At 43.4% G+C, this 21,818-nt stretch overlaps 1 protein-coding gene across 9 annotated transcripts in view; it reads right to left on the reverse strand.

Annotated features, from left to right (window-relative positions):
- Positions 1–21,818, reverse strand: part of QKI (QKI, KH domain containing RNA binding) — a 124,106-nt gene that overhangs the window by 77,177 nt on the left and 25,111 nt on the right. For all 9 annotated transcript variants that reach the window (XR_015750195.1, XR_003371567.2, XR_003371566.2 and 6 more), the window contains exon 2: positions 3,270–3,412. Coding sequence is in view for 5 of the 9 variants with exons in the window: in XM_026675235.2 (XP_026531020.1) it covers positions 3,270–3,412 (143 nt within the window). In the remaining 4 variants the exon portion in view is untranslated. The remainder of the gene's footprint in view (positions 1–3,269; positions 3,413–21,818) is intronic.

The following is a 21,818-nucleotide window of genomic DNA, read 5'->3' on the forward strand; positions in this document are numbered from 1 at the left end:
CCTATGTATCACTGCCCGTCTTAAGTTGGTTGCTCCTTTGAGAAACTGATGTATTAATGGAATCTGAGCTAATGACTCTAGGTTCCCAAAGAATAGTACAGATGATAGTGCCGCCACCTGTCTGCACAGCGTGGCGGGGACAAGACCTTTGTCTAACCATTCTTGTAAAAACTCTAACACCTGGGTGACCGACACCTCAGTGGGATTGAGACACTTCCTGTGCTCCATACACAGAAGGCCCTCCATGTGGCTTCATAAATTCGAATGGTCAATGGTCATCTGTCTGCCTGGATGGTGTTGATGACTTGAGAAGAGAGATTGCCCCCCTTCAGAATCCGCCTCTCAAGTGCCAGGCAGCCAATTTGAGCCACTGGGGTTCTGGATGTTGGATTGGCCCCTAGCTTGACCCCTTCTCCCCCCTGCGACAGGAACTGAGAGAAAAATCGAGGCAATTGATGATTTGTTGCAGAGGCAACAAGATTAACTATTGGAATGCTGAATCTGTCTGAAATCTCCTGGAACAGAACTGGGTGCAGGGTCCACTTGGAGTGATCCATTGTGGACCTGCTCAACCAATCTGCCCAGACATTCACCACCTCTGAAATGTGCTTTGCTTTGACTGATATTATGTTCTTCTCCGCCCACTTGCAGAGATGAAAGGCCTCCTTCATTAAAGTTCTGCAATGCGTCCCCCCCCCCAACGATTGATGTGAGCCTTAGTGGCCACATTGTCCATTAGGAGGAGCACTAGCAGTCCTGGTAACTCTTCTACTGGAAACAGTTTGCCTGACAGACAGGTCACCAGCTGGTATTAAAATTCAGGTGCCACTGAATAAAGAGGAAAGCCAAATGCTGCAAACTATGACTGAGTCTCTGTTGAAACACAGCAGAAAGACAATCACAGGGCTGTTCAAAAATTCGTGGCCAGCAGATTGTTCTAAAAGTCAATTGACAGACTGATGAGCTGAATTTCTAGCCAGGCAGATAAATGTCAATAACAGGGCTATTTTAATCCTCCTAGCCATGGATTGCGTCAAATTAATAACAGGTTACAGCATTGTAAATTGTCCAGCTCTGGCTTCTGTTACTCTGAATCTTCTTCACTTCAAAATGGCGCTCCTGTGACAGGCAGTGAAGCCAGGGAACTGCCACAGGGATCCGCTGCTCTGACTAGGCAACACTCCCTTATTGGGCAGGCTGCCTATCAGGCAGGTCAGCACTAGACACCCCCAGTACCTTTCTCTAGGCACTGTGTGTAATATTGTCGGAACTGCGAGAATCCCAAAAACCGGTGTTCCGCTAGCCAGCTGACAGACATGAAGTCGGTTCCTTCGCTTGTAGCTGTTCTGCCTGTTTTCCTCTTTTTCCTGTGCAAAGGAAGCATGAAGGCAAACTAGAGCCTCTCGTGCCTCTAGTCCCTTTAGGACTGTTGGTGGAATTATATATTCCATAAATCCAAGGAAATTTAATTTGGCGGTGTCCCTCTATTTATTAAAAAACAGAAGAGCTATCAAAAAGGCAGTCTAGTTCAGCCGAGACTGAATAGAAGAACTGGAGACAGTAGCCTGGAAGGGGTGTGTCTCCAGTTTTTCTATTCAGTCTATGGCCAAGGAGAGCTGAATATATCCCATACCTGGATCCTGTCGACACCACTCTGGAGAACAATCAACCAGTGGAATGGCTTGCCTTCAGAAGTCACTGGGGTTTTTTAAAAAGGGATTGGACAGCCATTTGTCTGAAATGGTATGGGGTCTCCTGCTTGAAGTGGGTTAGATTAGAAGACCTCCAAGGTCCCTTCAAACTCTTGTTATTCAGTTATCAAATGTCATTTACCTAGCAGGCTAGGCTTGTCTTTATGCCACGGTAAAAGAAAGTGCATAAACCTTTTAGAAGTACCCCAAAACCTGCAGTAATTCAATTAGGTCTTTAGTACACTAAGACAAGGGTGTCAAACTCGCTGCCCACAGGCTGGGTATGTCATGTGCTGGTCCCGGCCCCGCCCAGTTTAGCGAAGGGGGAAAAAGTCCCGATATGTCACGTGATGATGACATGATGACATGAGTTTGACACCCCTGCACTAAGAGTTTCATTTAAGTCCCAGATAAGAATATTCTAATTGAACCATGCCAAAATAATCTATTTTGCAATTTTTCCTTAAATATACTTCAGAATGTTCACTGCCCTTTTTGGAAAAGAATGTGAAGATTATAATAATTAGCTCTCTTAAGAGAATAAGTTGAGACAGATGTTCCAATAATGAGATGACAACATTATGTCAGTTTGAGAAGGAGAAAAGGACACATATGTGTTGATGGTGACTAACAGAATCTACTTTTCATGACCCTAGTTTGTAGAACTCAAAGGAGAATTTTTTTAAAAAAGTGTTGTTTATGCTCATGAGTCTGGAAAAGGCTATTAAACCATTGTGAAAGACTTATCATGCCTCAGTCAGGCAGACAGTGTACAACTGGAGAAAATGTAACATCACTGTTATTCATCATGGAAAGTCACACCAAAAATAAGGCATAAAATATTTTGTAAAGAGCCGCAGGCTATGGTTGCATTTTCTGCCGTGTTGTATTTTAAGTGAACATATGGTAACAACAACAAATGAGCAAGACTGATGTGCGCACCAGGGCACTATTATACAGAATTTAGAGAGAACAGCTAAATAGAAGAAATTGTATTTTCATTGGTCTTCAATTGGGCCAATTAAAGAAGGATCCAATCAGGAAGTAGCTTTCTTGGAGTCCTGTAACATGGCTCAGTTATAGGTCAGCTTGTCAAATTCAAATACAAGAGGCCAATCAGCCTATTTCAGGTACCTGTGAGCTGCTGAGAAATATGCCACAAAGCAGCTTACCCTGCCTCTGAAAATGCCAGCCACAATTTCTGAAGAAATATCAAAACAAAAGAAAACTAGACCATGGTCATTCAACCTGAAAGCTTGTCACTGAGACATAGTATGCTGTGGGCTATTTAATGGGAATCTCTATTTGTTAACATATCTTTTTGTAAGTTCAGATCACACTGAAGGTAGTAAAACTGCAGGATTATGGATAGATGTAAACTATTTGCAAACTTTACCACTTTAAAAAATAACAACATCACGTTTGCTATGATGCCATAAATAACAAATACAGGCTTACTTCTCAATAGCATTCTTGGGCCCGCAACATTTGTACAACAGAGGTCACGTGAGAAAATAGACTATAAAGGTATCACATGAACCAGAAGAAAAAAAAATAAAGTGACTAGTAGGTACTTACATCTGGAAATTCTTTTACAGGCACATATAGTTTTTCTTGTAGCTGTACAATAGGTCCCACACCATCAGGTAACTCCGCACTTCTCTTCTCCGTACTACCATTTAATGTGTCGTTATACATGTCTTTCCGTACTCTGCTGATTTCTGTAGGAGAAAAATATATTGTATGTTACATTAACAAAGTTAACAAAACTAAAAATCTGGAACAATAATTTATTAACTGCCATTTTTATGGAACATTGTGTTTAATCAGCAACGTAATTAGAAATTGATATATTTTAAATACATTCCTGTTTTTTTGATTGAAAGTACTGATGGGATGCAATTAGGAACCATCTCTAAATGCACTGGATGTCCTTTGCTCACCATAAACTGTCACTGAGATTTTACATAAACTTGCTTTTGCATTTTCAAATAGTCTTGAGAATGAACTGGTTTGAGTTTACAAACCACAAGGATAAAGCTCTGATTCTCACATTTGCAAAGCGCACATCCCACAGAACTTCAACACCTTCCCACTCATCATTATGCAGCAGAAGCAACTTTCTGCTTTACCTGTCAATTATTCAGATTACAGATAGACCTTGGCCACCTGACTGCTTCGCTCAATTACTGCAATCCCATCCTTTCCAACTGTAGCTATTAAGCAATTTACTGAAGTGGATGGAGTGAAGGAACTGCCTATGGAGTTCAACTCCCCTCCATCCATGCAAGGGAACTGCTCTGATGGGCTGTAGGATCTGAGCTCAGATCCTTAAGTTCCTAACTACATTCCTGAAGCCCGCTAGAGGGCTTTGAAATCTGATTTCCTTTTCTGCAATCCACTGAAGGATTTCCCACCCCCTCAGTGCATTAAAAGGGAACTCCTCTAGTAGGCAGCAGACCTCAGATCTTTGAGATCACACCTATGCCTAGAATTGAGATTTCCTCCAAACAGGCAGTCCTTTGATTTGCAAAAGATGGGGGAAATCTTAGTTCCGTGATAGGAGGCAGCACTTGCAACCTTCCGTACCTCTCTCATTGACTTTTTGGGGAAGCTCGCAGAGAAAGATTGCAAATGTAATAACATGATTGTGGGGCACTTGATAACTAGTCATAGGTTGCCAAGCACCCATATCATTATCACATGACTGTGAGAGGAGTTGGCAAATTTTACAATAGCTGGAAGTATTTTAGAGGTTGTAAACACCCTTGCTGAGACCATCATAACTTCAAATGGGTCTTAAAGCAACCAGTCTGATTTGAAAAAATGGGACTACAGATTCTGCCCACTGCTGATTCCGTCACTGTAAAATCAATCTCCTTGGAAATTCCTTCCTATAAAATGTGACTATACAAAGTCAGACAGAAACAGCCTGCCTGAAAGATTTTACTGATGAAAAATTGCATAAAAACTTCATCCAACAGTCTTCTTCCCCTGCAAGTTCTCCTACTAGTTTTGATAAGAATTACCTCCATGTAGGTTAATTACTGGTTTCTGATATCTTTCTATCTATCTATCTATCTATCTATCTATCTATCTATCTATCTATCTATCTATCTATCTATCTATCTATCACATTTCTATACTGCCCATTCCCTCAAAGAGGTACTACTGCATATTGCTATCCTTTCCCTCTCATTTTTGAATAACTTTTATCAGGGGAATGGACTATCTGATTTACCTAATGGAAAGACACAAATATTTTTTCTTTAATATTAATAATATTAATCATGAGAAATTCCCCAGCCCTGCTATGGTGTCACATTCTGATGCGGGTGAGCCAATTCCACAGCAGGATAACCAAAGAACACCAGGAATGTATGCCTAAAGTATACACTCCGAACAGGGTCTCCCAATACACGAAAGTTGTCTCAGCTGCCTAGCTAAAGCAGGCAGGCATTTATATTGGACAGAACAGTGATATAGGGAGATTCTGGAGGCAGATGGCTGCTCATAAAGGCCTCACTTCATACTGCATTGGAGAAAGCCAGGATAAACCATTCCGGTATTTTACCAAGAAAATCTCATGGGCAGACAAGACAAAGTGTTTGCTGATATAAGTGCTGAGTGATGGGCCCCTGAAGTCAGATGGCATTCAACATGCTATTATTGATGAAGAGAAGAGGATCTTTCACACTACTACTGTTGTTTATGATGTGGCTAAATTAAAGCTTTTGAAATGTCTAGTTGCAGATGCTACTGTGCAGAAAAAGAAAATCCCATTGTAAGCTTTTGAGAAATAAAAGAAGTGGTGTTTCTTTCATAAATGGGGGATAAAGCAAAGACTATATTTGGGTACATTTAATCAATGATTTAATATCACTGAATGAACAACCCTTTAATATGATAGTGATGTAGAAAAAGGGGAGATTGACAATAAAGCAAGAGAATCACTTTCTCCAAATTCAATTACTTCTTCATTGCTAACAGTCTTCAATTCACACAAGCAAAATAACACTTATCTAGATAAACAATACCAGATTTTCCACATAATACTCCTATGGAGTGGACTGATGTCAGCCAGTTTTAATGCCTAATAGATTTTAGAACTCATGATTCTGTTGCTTAGATCAATATCTGTAAAAAAGTGAAACAAACATGGAAAAAGGAAAGTGTTCCAAAAGATCTCCTAATTCAAAACGTAGTTCCACCTTCCAACCTGCTAAAGGACACTAAAGGACAGTAACTGATTCAAGATCAAAGATGTAAGATGTGTATTGAAATTCTATACATTAAGGATGTCAATATTCTAATCAAATAGATACAGGGATTGATGCAGTATCTACAGTATAGAAATATGGTAAGCAACTTAAGAATTAGTAACACTTCTAAACAAACTATGCCAATATGCCTGGTGAACAACACAATTACAAAAAACTACAGAAGAGAATAGTGGGCACGTCGTCTCATGTCCTTAATTTCACATGCTAGCAAAATAACACTTAGGATCTTCAAATGCAGATTAGAGCCCTGCATAGAAAAGGAACTGCCAGCAAGTCAAGTTGGTTTTAATAATAGCTGAGGAGTAAGAGATTACCGGTATTTCTCATGCATACTGGATAACTGAGTAAGACAAAGAAAACTAAAAAGTAAATACATGCTTCATTGACTATAGAAAGGCCTTTGATTGTAATGAGCATGTCAGGCTGTGGAATTCCTTAGGAAACCGGGAATGCCAAAACATTTTATTGTTGTCAAGCAAAATACATGCACAGGTCAAGAGCCATAGTCTGAATAGAAAATGGTCAAAATAATAATAAAATTGTTTCCAGGTCAGGGAAAGAGTGAAACAAAACTATATATTCTCCTTATTTACTCAATCTGTGTGCTAAATATATTCTTAGTAAACGGGATTGGGTGAAAATAGACATGGATTTAAAATTGTAACAAGAAACATTAATAACCTTTGCTACACTGGTGACACTATAGCTACTGTATTTCCTTCAGAGGTTAAGAATCAACTAAGTTCCAAATGTAGGGAAACTGAAGTACAGCAGAATACCTAATATTTTTCTTATGATCACAAATGGGACCAGAACATTTGTTGTTAGGCAGCACGGTTGTTAAGTGAGACATCACATGACTGCACACCCAACTTTACCCTTTTTTTGGCCCAGTCATTAAGCAACGTATCACGTGATCATGATTTGCAACCATCTGTGATTTCTCCATTGAGTTTGCTTGTTGGAAGTAGACTGGGAAAGTCGCAAATTGCAATTATACGATCACAGAATGTTGCAACCATTGTAAATGTGTGCTGGTTGCCAAGTGTCTGAATCACAATCACGTGACCACAGAGGTGGTGTGACAGTCGTAACTTTGAGCAGTCTGTGTCTTTTTTTTTTCAATGCCTCTGTAACTTTGAACCACCCATAAATAAATGTTTGTAAGTCGAACAGTTCCTGTAAAAATTATATTTAATGTTAGGAACACCTGGGCAAGTTTAGGAAGATGATGAATCTACAAAAATAAGCTGAAAATGTTTATTCCTATTTAATATTTATTCCTCTAAAATGACTTTTTCAAATATTCACATAGAGAGCATTCTACTCCTTGGCTAATGAGCATCTTATTCTTTCTTCAATTTCTTGCTTAAAGTTCTCCTATAACTATTTTTATTTTTTTTTAAATTCTACCCTCGGAGATTACTCTGAACTTGATCAAGTTTCTTCTGCTATGGGGAGTGTGTTGCTTTGACTACTTTACTTTACTCACTAAAAACCCCTTTCCATTTTTGTAGATGGTTAATATTTTGGCTATGGTAGCCATGATTTCTGAATATCAGAATTAGGTCAAAAGTTCCGCAACAAGTGGCAGTGAAATATTTGTTTTTGCTTTTTATTTTTGGTTGAAACATAAAACAACTTAGCACCAAAAATCAATCTCTGTTCTAGCTTTAATAGTATCTCATGTCCAAAGTTTCTGTGTAAGCAAATATGAACATTTTGAGCAGTTAATAAATAAGCAACCTATTTTGCATGAATGAATTTTTCAATGCAATTAAGTATCTGAGAAGACCCTGCAGGAAAAGACTGAGCATTTATTTTTTACATTAGAATAAACAAAAATCCAAACAGTTTCTATCAAACTTTGATCTAAATTAATTACATAATTGCAAATATAAATATTTCAAAACTAATTATTTCCTCTTATCAACGTTTTATATACGGATATTTTATTTAGCTTATATAATTTTCTTTTATTTTAAAATTTTAAACCATTCATTGGCTGCTTGTTCTAATCAGCGCCATCATCTTTGTAAGATTTAAAATAACTGCATTCTTAATTATTTCCCATCAAATGTCAATTTATAATAGTTGGAAGTATTGGATTATGAAGCTGAAGATCAGTATTTACTAATGCTTTAGCTTTGCCATTTTAGGTATAAAATGACCTTGTCAAGTTTTAAACTTGTACATTATATGTAAGTGCAACCTTTCCATCAAAACCCATCACATTAGGAGTTTGACCAACGATTTCTAGTATGCTAAAATAGAAAGCTCTCCACAACCTTACAAGCTTTGTAAAAATGTATCAAATCCTTTGTAATACAGATAAAAGTATTCAAATATCAAGTAAAAATGTACTAAAGATTCTGCTAACTTTTCTCTCAACTTAGCTTTGTAAAGCTTTTTTTTTTTTTGGCACACACAGCAACCAACATCAAATATCAAAAATGGTCATATATTGTGCTGATTCTAAGAATTTGTTTAAACAAATCTCACTTCAGGCAATGAAGAAATAAGTTATCATATGCATGTTTATATATCTAATTAAAATTTGCAATCAATATATACCTTAAGAGAAAATAAAGAGCAGAAACAAAATACACTACTCAAAAAAATAAAGGGAACACAAAAATAAGACATCCTAGATCTGAATGAATGAAATATTCTTATTAAATAATTGTTCATTACATAGTTGAATGTGCTGACAACAAAATCACACAAAAATTATCAATGGAAATCAAATTTAGCAACCCATGGAGGTTACACTCAAAACACTCAACCCAAGACTTACACTCAAAATTAAAGTGGAAAAAAACACTACAGGCTGATCCAACTTTGATGTAATGTCCTTAAAACAAGTCAAAATGAGGCTCAGTAGTGTGTGTGGCCTCCACGTGCCTGTATGACTTCCCTATAATGCCTGGGCATGCTCCTGATGAGGTGGCAGGTGGTCTCCTGAGGGATCTCCTCCCACACGTGGACTAAAGCATCCCCCAACTCCTGGACTGTTTGTGGTGCAACGTGGCGTTGGTGGATGGAGCGAGCCATGATGTCCCAGATCTGCTCAATTGGATTCAGGTCTGGGGAACGGGCGGGCCAGTCCATAGCATCAATGCCTTCGTCTTGTAGGAACTGCTGACACACTCCAGCCACATGAGGTCTAGCATTATCGTGCATTACGAGGAACTCAGTGCCAACCGCACCAGCATACGGTCTCACAAGGGGTCTCATCTCGGTACCTAATGGCAGTCAGGCTACCTCTGGCGAGCACATGGAGGGCTGTGCGGCTCCCTAAAGAATTGCCACCCTACACCATTACTGACCCATTGCCAAACCGGTCATGCTGAAGGATGTTGTAGGCAGCAGAACATTCTCCACGGCGTCTCCAGACCCTGTCACCTCTGTCACATGTGCTCAGTGTGAACCTGCTTTCATCTGTGAAGAGCACAGGGCGCCAGTGGCGAATTTGCCAATCTTGGTGTTCTCTGGCAAATGCCAAACATCCTGCACAGTGTTGGACTGTAAGCACAACCCCCACCTGTGGACGTCGGGCCCTCATACCACCCTCATGGAGTCTGTTTCTGACTGCTTGAGCAGCCACATGTACATTTGTGGCCCACTGGAGGTCATTTTGCAGGGCTCTGGCAGTGCTTCTCCTGTCCCTCCTTGCACAAAGGTGGAGGTAGCGGTCCTGATGCTGGGTTGTTGCCCTCCTACGGCCTCCTCCACGTCTCCTGATGTACTGGCCTGTCTCCTGATAGCGCCTCCATGCTCTGGACACTACACTGACAGACACAGCAAACCTTCTTGCCACAGCTCGCATTGATGTGCCATCCTGGATGAGCTACACTACCTGAGCCACTTGTGTGTGTTGTAGACTCCGTCTCATGCCACCACTAGAGTGAAAGCACCGCCAGCATTCAAAAGTGACCAAACCACCAGCTAGAAAGCATAGGAACTGAGAAGTGGTCTGTGGTCACCACCTGCAGAACCACTCCTTTATTGGGGATGTCTTGCTAACTGCCTATGCTTTCCACCTGTTGTTTATTCCATTTGCACAACAGCATGTGAAATTGATTGTCAATCAGTGTTTCTACCTAAGTGGACAGTTTGATTTCACAGAAGTGTGACTGACTTGGAGTTACATTGTGTTGTTTAAGTGTTCCATTTATTTTTTTGAGCAGTGTATATTTTATTCCAATATTCCTTTTATGGTTTTTCTCATTTAAAAAAAAAAAACAGTCATAGGAAGTCCCAGACTAATCCTAACTTACCGTATTATGAATTTACGAAGTTTTAAACCAACCTTCACTGAGGCATTTATATAATACATACATAAGATGGCTGGCTAAGGAATTTGGGGAATAGTCCACATTGCTAAGGTTCAGAAACATCCATCTAATATTTACCTTGAAATATCAAAGCTAATGACACGAAGCCAAAGACAAGAGAAAAATAGTAAAAAGAAAAACTGACTAAACAAAACACCTCAAGCAAAGATATCCATATGCCATTGCAAACAGAAAATACATAGGAACATTAGCTATTCCTTAAATATGAAGTAAACAATAATGATTATATTATATAGACTATCAAGATCTGGGGAAGGCTTGCTGACTCAGAAAGGAACTTAGAAGTGAAAATTTATATAAAGTTGAGATCAGCTTGAATTCAAGAGATTTATATCTGGGCTATGAAATTTCAACAAGAAAATACCAGGGGTGAAATTCAACCACCTCGCATGAGGTGGTAGGGACAATTGGGTTCAGTTCACCAAACCGCTCAATCGGTCCTGGTTGGTCCCGCCCATGCTCACCAAATTGCACCCGTGTCGGCAACAGGGGTGATACCGGCGGCGGGAGGATTGATACCTGTAGGGAGGGAGAGTAGTACGCGGGAGATTGTGACATCGGAGCCCTTCCCAGGTGTTCCCTGGCCTGCGAGGGGAGGGCACAATCTCTCGCACCCCCTCAGGAGCCACAAAGAGCTTGCCACCTATCTGGCATCCAAGCCTCCTCCTCAACGCACTTCTCCTCCTCACCAGAAGTGTTTGAACACCCAGTGAGAAGGAGGCGGCTTGGCAGGTGCGGTGAGCGCTTTGCGGCCTGTGAGGGGAGCCTGGCCAGTGGTTTCCCCGGCAACCAGGGAGAGCCAGCCCATTGGGACCGCTTGCGCCCAGTTGGCCCGGCTGACTCAATCACCAGGAGCTCGGGCGATGGAGAAGGAGCCAGAGGGACCCCTGCCTGTTGTGACTTTCTTCCAACCCCACGACCACCAAGTGCTGCTGGTGTATAGGTGAGGAGGGAGCGGGAGGAGAGATTGGGGGAGGCACCGCTTCTTCTCCTCCTGCCAGAGATCCTCCTCGCCCACTTCCCTCTCCAGTTGAGCGGCGTTTGCCGCTTAACGCAAAACTTTTGCTTTCCTCCCCCCCCCCCAAAAAAAATGTCAGAGAAAAAGAGAAAGGGAGAAAGATGAGAGAGGGAGACAGAGAGAGATGAGATGAGAGAGAGGCCAAGTGACATCGACTTGGTCACGCCCACCCACCCAGTTATATGACCACCAAGCCATGCCTACCAAGCCAAGGCCACAGAGCTGGTAGGAAAAAAAATTTAATTTCACCCCTGGAAAATACCATTTCAAGCAATGTAACCCTACAATAGACAAACATAATTGTAGGCTGGGTACACCTCGGCATACACAGAGCTACAGGTAAAAGATAGGAAACTTTGCTAACTATGAAAATACCCTATATTTCATACAGATGTGTTTGCTCTTAAATCACAGCTCTTTTTTAAAACAACACACACTAAAAATGCTAAACGTTGCAGAGTTAAAAGACTAATTTTAATTAAAATAATAAACCAACTACACCATCTCTTTTATAAAACTATAAAATAAGTAAAATATTGATATTTTACACAGAACATTGCATTATAAATCAGGTACTGGCAAGTAAACAAAAATGTTTAGATTAGGCATTGAGATTCCATGCCTTCTCCACCATGCTGCTTTGAGAGTCCAGCACTGGGATATGACTCCACCCTCTGATGTCATCAAGCTGAGTCTGCTACTATAAAAAGCCAGCCTCTGCTGAGAGCCCCAGATTTTTGACTCAGCTCTTTGACATAGAGTTAATGTCTCTGGACTCTAGGCTAGTTAAAAAGCAGTCTATAGCTGCTTTTCTCTGAAAAAAAGCATCAATACCATCAGCGCAGCTCCTGGGGCTCCAGTACAGCTGCGTCTACAGGGAGAGCGGGGATACGTTCTGTGCCAATCAGCTGTCCCAGAAAGGCACTGACAAGAAAAAACATATGTGCAGCTTGGAAGAGAGCAGCGAAGAGCCTCCCATGCCTTTTCCTCAGCAGAGCTATTTTGCCAGGAGACCTCCTGCGCAGGTCTTCTGCGGTGTGCATCTCCCGGAGCACCATTTCAAGCCACAAGAGTGATATGAGGCAACAGAAATAAATTGGCTAGCTCCCCCAAGGCCCCTCAGCAGCGCTAGGCCACGATTTCGATCACTCCCCTCAGTGGGTGGTCTAGACTCTGTGGAGTGCCTCCTTTGACCACTATTTCACAGCCATCAATCTCCCAGCACTCCCTTAAGGATTTGAGAAGGAAGGGTGACTGGGCTGTAGGCCGTCCTCAACCACCGCCTAAAGCCTCATAGCAGGTAGCCATTTTGGGATCGTGTTCTTTCAAGCACCATTTTAAGTGGGCCTCAAAGCAATGATCCCAGCTAACTGACAAAATTCTAGGGAGACACGGCCTTTGAGGAGCTGACAGCACCTCCAGCGTCCTCATCTAGTAAGATGGAGAGTGACTGGGCCCAGCCAGGAACATCGCAGATGGATGCCACACAATGCTCTGAAGCATCACAAAGACCTTTCTAAAGAAGGAGGCAAAGAGTTCTTTCAGCCAACAGAGAGGCAGCAGCTATGATTAGGACTAAGGCCTTGGCCCTCAAAAAGACTTCCAAGTCAGCGCTGAGAGCTGAAAGAAGAGGCATGCTGCATTAGAAAAGCTGTTTGCAAAGAACTTCCAACACCTACAGGAGCAGGGCCTTTCTCAGTCAGGGGAGTCTCAGGCCTACCCAGATTAGGCCCCCAGAGCAGGAGAGTCAGAAGATAGTTTACCAAGCCACCTTCAAACATGGTCCCTGGAGAGGCCTGATGAGACCTCCCTTCCCCAAGACCTGAGTAGGTCTGGGCCTTGCTTCAGGCCAGCTAATTGGGATACTGGTAATTACAATCCTCAGGGGTTTTTGCCCCAAGGGCATAGGGCTGAGGCCTCCTTTACCTCCACTGCGGTTGGGCTTTGCCCAATAGCTCCCCCTCTAGACAACAGACCTCAAGATACCCAGTCCATGGTCTCTGTGGCAGTTAGGCAAGGCATCAGGAGGGGTTCCAGCAGCTCCTCCACCTGGCTGGTGGGGCCCCTAGCATTCTATCCTCTTTCTATCAGGGCCGTCCCCCTATGCAGAGGGAGATCTCCAAAGCCCCTTGATTTTCATTACTCTTCCACCTTGACTGGCTGGGGAGAGCATGAGGACAGAGGGTCCTTATATTCCTCAGAGCATAGCAGATCCTCTATGTCAGAGGAGGAGGGGGGAGCTCAGGGATTCATGTCTCTCAGACGAAGAAGAGAGTAGGCTGGAGCAGCCCACATCAGCTGCTGTCTTCCAACCCTCTTTATTCAGGCCCCTACTCCACAAGGCTTTAGTTACTCCACAACTAAGTCCTGAGGTGGCGGCACTGGAGCTGCAGGTGGACCTTACAGCCCAGGGGGACTCATTTTCTAAACCTGTGGTCCAAAATGAGGTGCCCCCCTCTCCATTATTATTATTGGACTTGGTGAGGGATCAATGTGCTACTCCTCTGTCTGGGCCTCGTCCCTCAACCCAAGACAAAAGATTTTTTAATGTGGTACCCTCCCTGGCCAACGCTCTAGCAGTACCTACAGTAGATGCTCCAACACCTACAGGAGCAGGGCCTGACAAAATTCTAGGGAGACACAACCTTTGAGGAGCTAACAGCACCTCCAGTGTCCTCATCTAGTAAGATGGAGAGAGACTGGGCCCAGCCAGGAACATCGCAGATGGATGCCACACAATGCTCTGAAGCATCACAAAGACCTTTCTAAAGAAGGAACCAGAGGATGTCTTGAGGCCTGATGACAAAAGATCGGAACAAACTCTGAAATGCACGCATCAGGCCGCAGCTTGGCCGGTGAAAGCATCCACCGCGGCCTCGTTCTTTACGAGGTCAGCAATATGTGGGTTACACCAACTCCAAGACTGGCTACCAAGCAGCAATGCCAGGTCCCACCAAAACCTAAACAAAATACTTGCCATAGCAGAATTCACAGCCGATGCCACCCTAAGCTCCGCCAGATTTGCGTCTAAGGCAATGGCTTCCTCTGTGTCTGTGAGAAACCTTCAATAAATGTGCAACTGGCAGTCCGACTCTCAGTGCAAGTGGAAGCTGGCAGCTACTCCATGCTCCAGAGAGAACCTCTTTGGAACTGTTTTGGAACTGTACCTGGTGGACACCAGGGATAAAAGAAAAGTACTGTCGTCTACCACTAAAAGATTGGAATTCTAGCAGACACCATACTCCAGGCCTCCCACCTTCCATCCTGAAGCCAATCCTCGGTTCCCTCAGGCCCAGGGACCGTTCCCTCCGCGCCAGGAACAACACCTGGACCGCACAGCAAGGCAACAACAGTTCTCTGGTAAGCGGCCCTTTCAAGGGGGAGGAGATCATTCATTCTGATGCTCTAAGTAACTGCATCCTCTCCCATCAGAGGTCTGACCATTTTTGCTTCTAGATGGGAGGAGTCAACAATGGACACCTGGGTTCTCAGGACTGTATCATCTGGCCTTCGCCTCGAGTTTCTCTCCCCTCCTCCGACGTTTTTTGTTTGCTGTCCAAATTCTTGGGACAGATCCAAATGGGCTCTTACGGAATCAGCCATCCAACACCTGGTGGACATCAGAAAGCCATAGAGATGGTTCCTGTGGACCAGCGGAGGTTGGGTTTCTACTCCCTCCTCTTTGTAATCCCAAAGGCCTCAGGAGGGTGAAGAGCAATCCTCGATCTCAACAGAATCCTAAACAGATTCATCCCCTACAGGCACTTCAAGATGCAAACGTTACACTCTATTCTTCAGAGGGTTCAGGAGGATGATCTCCTCTCTTCTATAGACCTCACGGAGGCTTACCTCCACATTCCAATCTGGCCCTCTCACTAGTTCCTCCGCTTGTTATAACAAACAGTAAGCACTATCAATATCGGGCCCTTCCATTTGGCCTTTCATCGGCCCCAAAGGTCTTTACCAAGGTCTTGGAAGCATTGGCAGCGTACCTCCAAGCCCTCCTGTGAGGGTCCAATGCTACCTGGACAACGTTCTGATCCAGTCTACCTCCATCCAGGCATCCAACCACGACCTTCGAACCACGATGCAACTCTTGCAGGAGCATGGATTTTCCATAAACCTTGTCAAGAGTTGTCTTCTACCAACAACTCATCTGCTACACCTTGGTGATCATCAATGACTCACTGAGAAGTCTTCCTTTCTCCGGAGCGACAGGAGAGCCTCAACAAGTTGATCAACCAAGTTTGACTGCTTCACACTGTTCCTCTCTCTCTACTGTCCCAGCTGCTTGGGAAGATGATCTCCTGCACTGATGCTGTGCCGTGGGCACGCCCACATGCCCGCACTCTGCAATGGTTCCTCCTCCCCTTTCAATGGGCAGGACCAGCCATTCATCCAACAGAGTGCTGCTTCCATCGCAGATTCTTTGCTTCTTTCGATGATGGCAATCCCAAGCCATTGCAAAGGGATACCTTTTCAAGGAACCAGACAGAATTGTAGTCACTACGGATGTTAGCCTTTACGGCTGGGGGGCCCATTTGGCCAGATGGCTCAGGGTCACTGGCCTCATACAGGCAGGTCTCTCCCCATCAATCTCTGGAACTCGGCTATCTTCCTGGCCTTGAGATGCTTCCTAGATAGAGTATCAGGGTCCCACATGCTGGCTATGATGGACAATATGGCCAACAAGGCCCATGCCAACAGGCAGGGGGGAACAGGTCCAGGGCCCTGATGCGGGAAGCGGAACATCTGGGGAGGTGGGCAGAGAGGAACCTTCTGTCCCTCAGGGCAGACCACATCTCCGGGATCAACAACTCCCAGACAGACTTGGTTGAGTTGAACACAAGTCGACCACTTGGAGTGAAGCCTCCATCCATCCCTATTCCAAGAGTTGTGCCTCAAATTCAGACCTCCAGTGGTGAACCTATTCACCACTCCCCAGAACGCACAGATAGGAGGTTCTTCTCCAGGTTTCCAAACCAGGGAGTGGAGGGGACAAATGCACTTCGGAGCAAGTGGCCTCTAAGTCTCCTCTACACCTCCCCACCCTTCCGATCATTCCAGCTGTCATTTGGAAAATGTTGGAGAAGGCGGGGCTAGTACTTCTGGCACCGCATTGGCCTAGGAGGCCCTGGTTCACCGACCTGGTGAATCTGTCAACTCAGAGTCTGTGGAAAACCCTGGCCAACAGGATTTCACTCAGCCAAGGGCCCCTTCTACATCCGGAACCCCAGTGGTTCCAACTGGCCACGTGGCATTTGAGTTGCAATTGTTGAGAGATTCCAACCTCTATGACAGGGTCATTGAGACCATCTAGGCATCTCGTAAACCATCAACCAACCAACTTTATGATGCCACCTGGAGGAATTTTTGTGGGTGGTGCTCTGAGAGGTCCTGAGACCCTACTTCAGCATCAGTCCCGGAGGGGTTACAGTTTCTCCAGGATGGGTTGGACAAGGGGCTCACTCCAAACACCCTCCGCCAACAGGTGGCGGTTTTACCATTGGTCCTCTCATGGGATAAGTATTCATCCCTTTCCCATCACCCTTCAGTCCGTAGATTTTTGAGGGGAGCTGCTAATCTGCATCCTCCCGTTGTCCATAGGTATCTCTCTTGGGATCTCGCTAAGGTGCTTCAGGCCGTCACGGGTCCTCCATTTGAACCCTTTTTCCCTTGACCCTCAAGGTATCATTCCTGGTGGCAATCAAGTCAGCCAGGAGGGCTTCTGAACTGGCAGCCCTTTCTGTGAGGCCCGATCTCTGTATTTTCCATGATAACCGGGTAGTGTTGTGCTTGGACCCTTCCTTTGTGCCAAAAATTAATTCTTGGTTCCATAGGGTACAGGACATTGTACTACCTGACTTTTGTCCCAAGCCTCAACATGTGTTGGAGCATAAGTGGCACACGTTGGATGTGAAAAGGACACTCCAGATTTATTTAAAACACACTGCTCCCTTTTACAAAACTGAAGCAATGTTTGTGTCCTTTCAAACTGTCTCCTTAGGGTCTAAAGCTTCATCTCCCATGTTAAGCAGGTGGATCAAGGTGTGCATTTCTACCACCTATGAGACCTTGGGCTTGCCAGGTCCCAAGAAACTGACAGCAGACTCTACTCAGAGTGCAGTGACTTTGACGGCCTGGGCACATATTGAGGAGATTTGTAAGGTGGCTACTTCTCCATCTATCTGGCACTATTGACTGGATTCCTTTGGCTCTGCAGAAGCAGCATTTGGATGAAGGGTACTCCAGAGGGTTCTTCCAGTATCGGATTGATTGGACCAGACGGAGACCCGCCCTGGGGCATGCAGGCTTCGGTATGTCCCAGTGCTGGACTCTCGAAGCAGCGTGGTGAAGGGGTGTTGGTAGACTTACCAGTGAACGCCCTTTCTAAACATGCTGCAAAAGTCCAGCCCCACCCTGTGACCTTCTGGTCTTGTTTGGGGGGGCGTTATTCTCACTGTTTGGGTTTTGTATTCCAGAAACACTTTAAGTCTGTCAAGTTCTTCGCCAGAAAAGCTGGGGCTCTCAGCAGAGGCTTGTTTTTTTATAGTGGCAGATTTAGCTCAATGACATCAGAGCATGGAGTCATATCCCGGTGCTGGACTCTCTTGCAGCATGTTTAGAAAAGGCATTCACTGGTAAGTCTATCAACGCCCCATCTATCATCATAATAATGCACATTTTTAATGCACATCTTATTTTCCAATACTTTTACTTCAAAGTTTTCAAATATTTATATAACCTGTAGTTTCAAGATTATATGGAAACAAAATACATGCGGTTTGTGTCTGGTGAACACTTGGTTTAGTAGTTAAGGTACCAGACTAGAAAGCAGTAGATCATGAGTTCAAGTTCTGCCTTAACACAAAAGTCAGCTGGGTGACTTTGGGCCAGTCACTCTCCCTCAGCCCAACTCACCTCAGAGTTGTTGTGGGGAAAGTAGGAGGAGGAAAGTGTTTTGGATATATTTGCCATCTTGAGTTATTTATAAAAACAATAAAGGCTGAATACAAATAAACAAATCAAGAAGACATACAATACTTCAGTTTCTATAATCAGTAACCTCATGATGGATCATATCATTGTAATTGCCACTAAAGTTCTGCTTTTTGGATGGGTGACAAGACTTGGGAAAACAAGATATATTTTCCATTATAGAACTATTATGGTTCATTGTTCCCCCATCCTTTTTGATTTGATTCCATATTTTAGTATTCTTTCACCAGCAGTTTGTATTTTTTCCAATTCATTAAGCTTATTCCCATTCTCAATAATGTTTGCATTCTTCTTTCCAAGCTTTACCATTCCTTTCAGACAATTCCAGTCTTTCTTTTTTCAAGACAGTAATTCAATTATTATTGAACTAATCCATTTCCCTCATTCAATTATTTAGTTTCTTTTGTATTATGTGAATTATCAGAGCACATAGATGATATGTTCAGTTAAAAGTTTTGGGTAAGTATGTAAGGAAGGTGATAGAACAAAAATATTATTGTATGAGTGTTCTCCACATTAATAAGCCAGGAACAAGATGTGGATAATTGCTTTCTGGAGCATGTTACATAAATAGAAACATAGAGACACTTTAAATCTATCTGAACAACTGTTGGAAAACCAGCCTAGTCATGACTGCAAGGCTCAACAATTCTTCAATTATCTTGCTGTTTTGTTTTCCAGAAGGTTAAAGAAGAGACAAAGAGATTAAATGTCCCAAGTCTGCCCCTTACCAACAAAAAAAAGTTGTTTGAAGCAGTAAATACAGCAGGAACTTTGGAAGGAAGTGGCTGTATCATCTTGCAGTTTGAGTATCTACAGGGGGAAAAAACCCCCGAAATATGCAGTCTAGAATAGATTTCAGGAGAATCAGTTTCAACAGACATAAAGGAATATTAGATAGAATAGATACAAATCCTTAGATTAAAAGTTTGGGAAAATGTAAAAAACAAACTATGTGAAATATAATTTCCTCAAATAGAATAAAGTACTCGAAGTTGCTGAATTACAATGAGGGGCAGCTTAGAAAAGTGTTGTAGATACATGGAACTGGAGAAATAGAATAAAATAACATGCACTACTGAGCTTATCAGATTTCCAAATTTACTTGCTCCTGAGAAACAATCATAACAGAAATAACCAACTTTAACAAAAACTAAATAAACACAATATGCAGAAATAAAATTCTCAGCTAATAACCAATTATTCGAAGTATACCAATAGCCTGATGTTCTTTGCGATCTGGGAACGTATGGGCCTTGATAGTAGGGCCGAAAGGAACCCCTTCGAAATGACTGGGGCGTTCTGTTTTCAGACCTCCGAAAAAGAGGGGGAAGCACTTTTTTCTTGTTTCTATTCTCAATAAGCAGGGGCTCCAAGACACTGCCAAATAATTTATCCCCTGATATTGGGGCTGATGCCAGCTTGCATTTATTCTTGGTATCCGCCTGCCAATGTCTGAGCCATAGCAGTCTCCGTGCTAATACATGAGATGCTATGGCTCTAGACGAGAATTTGACTGCATTAAATGTGGCGTCGGCGGAGAATTCTGCCGCTGCAATAATCTTAGCAATGTCCTGGTGGGCTCTGACATTTGACGCCGGCAATATATCCCTCAAGTGGAAGAACCATCGTAGGGAGGACTGTGTAAAAAAGGACGCAGCTGTAACTGCCCTAATGGCCCAGGCGTCAGAAACATGCGTCCTACGGAGTGCCAACTCTGCTCTCTTTTCCTCCGGTCTCAGGGCTTCCTCAGCCTCGTTGGGAAAGGTTGAAGAAGAGGCCAGTACCACAACGGGCTCATCCACCTCCGGCGTTTTGAGAAAATTTGAAAACTCTGGTGCCAAATTATAATATCGTTTTTCATACCCTGTTGGGGCTGGGTAGGATGCTGCTGATGCCCATTGATTTTGTACTAATTCAGCAAACATACGAGGGACAGGAATAGTTTCTGCTTCATTAGCCGGTTGTGAGAATATTAGATCCTCGGATTCGTCCTGAGACCCTGTTGACAATGGATGATGTGCCTAGTTTAGCGGTGTTCTTTGCTTTGAACAGTAAAATTTAAAGAGGTGCGGACGAAAAAGGCCAGAAAAGGTAGGTTGATCCAGAATGAGGCCTTCGTCATCCGACATTCCTCGTTCTAGTGGGTCAGCCTCTGACAATCCCAAGTCCATCTGATGGATCGACCCCACCTCCATGGGAACATCCTGGTCATCTAATTCCACCTCCTCCCGAAGACCCTGGGCTGGTATGTCAGGGATATTGGGGAATACCTGAGTTTGATGATGTCCCATATGTGCAAAGGATCGAGCAGACAGGGATCCCGCTTCTGAAGTAGCCGAAAAGTGTCTGGTCCGGTTGGATTGCTGAACTCCAGCCGCAATGCCCTTTTGTATGGCCATCTCCATCCATTGCCTCATTTCGATGGGAATAGTCTCAGGTAATCCCTCCTCCTGCCTTAACCCAGTGGCCATAGGGGTGAAGGTTGCCTCTGGGATTCGCCAGGCAGAGCTCGAGGAGATATGCCTATGGGAGGCTGTCCAGAAATAGCCTGTCTGGGCTGGGTGGATAAGTCCAAGGGCCCCAACAATGTACTTGGGCCCTGATCCGATTGTTGTGTCATAGCCATCTTGTCCACCTCCCTGGCCCGTTTCTGCCACTGCCTTTACAAGGCTTGGTGCCGTCTATGGGCATCCTTATCCGCCGCCTTAGAGGCCTTTTTGGGGCCCACTGACTTATCTCGGGACTTATTTGTCTTGGAGTGGAAGACATTGTCACCTTCCATTGTGGAGGACTGAATCTCGTGTCTCTAACTTTAATTTTTTAAAAAATTATTATTATTATTATTATTATTATTATTATTATTATTATTATTTGTACTTAGGGGTGATGCCTACCCCTGTGGCTAAAAGTAGAGCGCTTCTCCAGGAGTGTAAGTGTGTGTGTGTGTGTGTGTGTATATATGTATATATATATATATATATATATATATATACACACACACATACATACATACATATACATACATACATACATACATACATACATACATACATATATATATATATATATATATATATATATATATATATATATACACACACACACACATATATACATATGCCTATATCTATACGTAAGCCCGTATATATGGGAAACAGTATCTAAGGGTCCCCAGCAAGGGAAACCCCCCAAGTGCTCCAAGCAAGAAATATTCAGGATCCCTGGTCCCCAACAAGGGAAACCACCTATACAGGTCCTGGATGGATCCTTTCCTGTCAAAAACATCCCGCTGTTTGAAATGGCACTTGAGGGTTCGCTCCATAATGAGCCAAAAGCAACTGCGAGAGGGGGAAAAAAAATTCCTGTTTAAGGACTAGCCTGCTTATCCAACGTCAGCAGGCTAAGAGAGAAATAATCCCAGGAAAGCGGAGTGGGAAAGTACTTGCCCCGGTCCCCAAGAAGGGAA

Source organism: Notechis scutatus, chromosome 1, assembly GCF_049901735.1.
Source record: "Notechis scutatus isolate UNSWTSFEM ecotype Mainland chromosome 1, rNotScu1.2, whole genome shotgun sequence".
In the NCBI taxonomy this organism is placed as follows: domain Eukaryota; kingdom Metazoa; phylum Chordata; class Lepidosauria; order Squamata; family Elapidae; genus Notechis; species Notechis scutatus.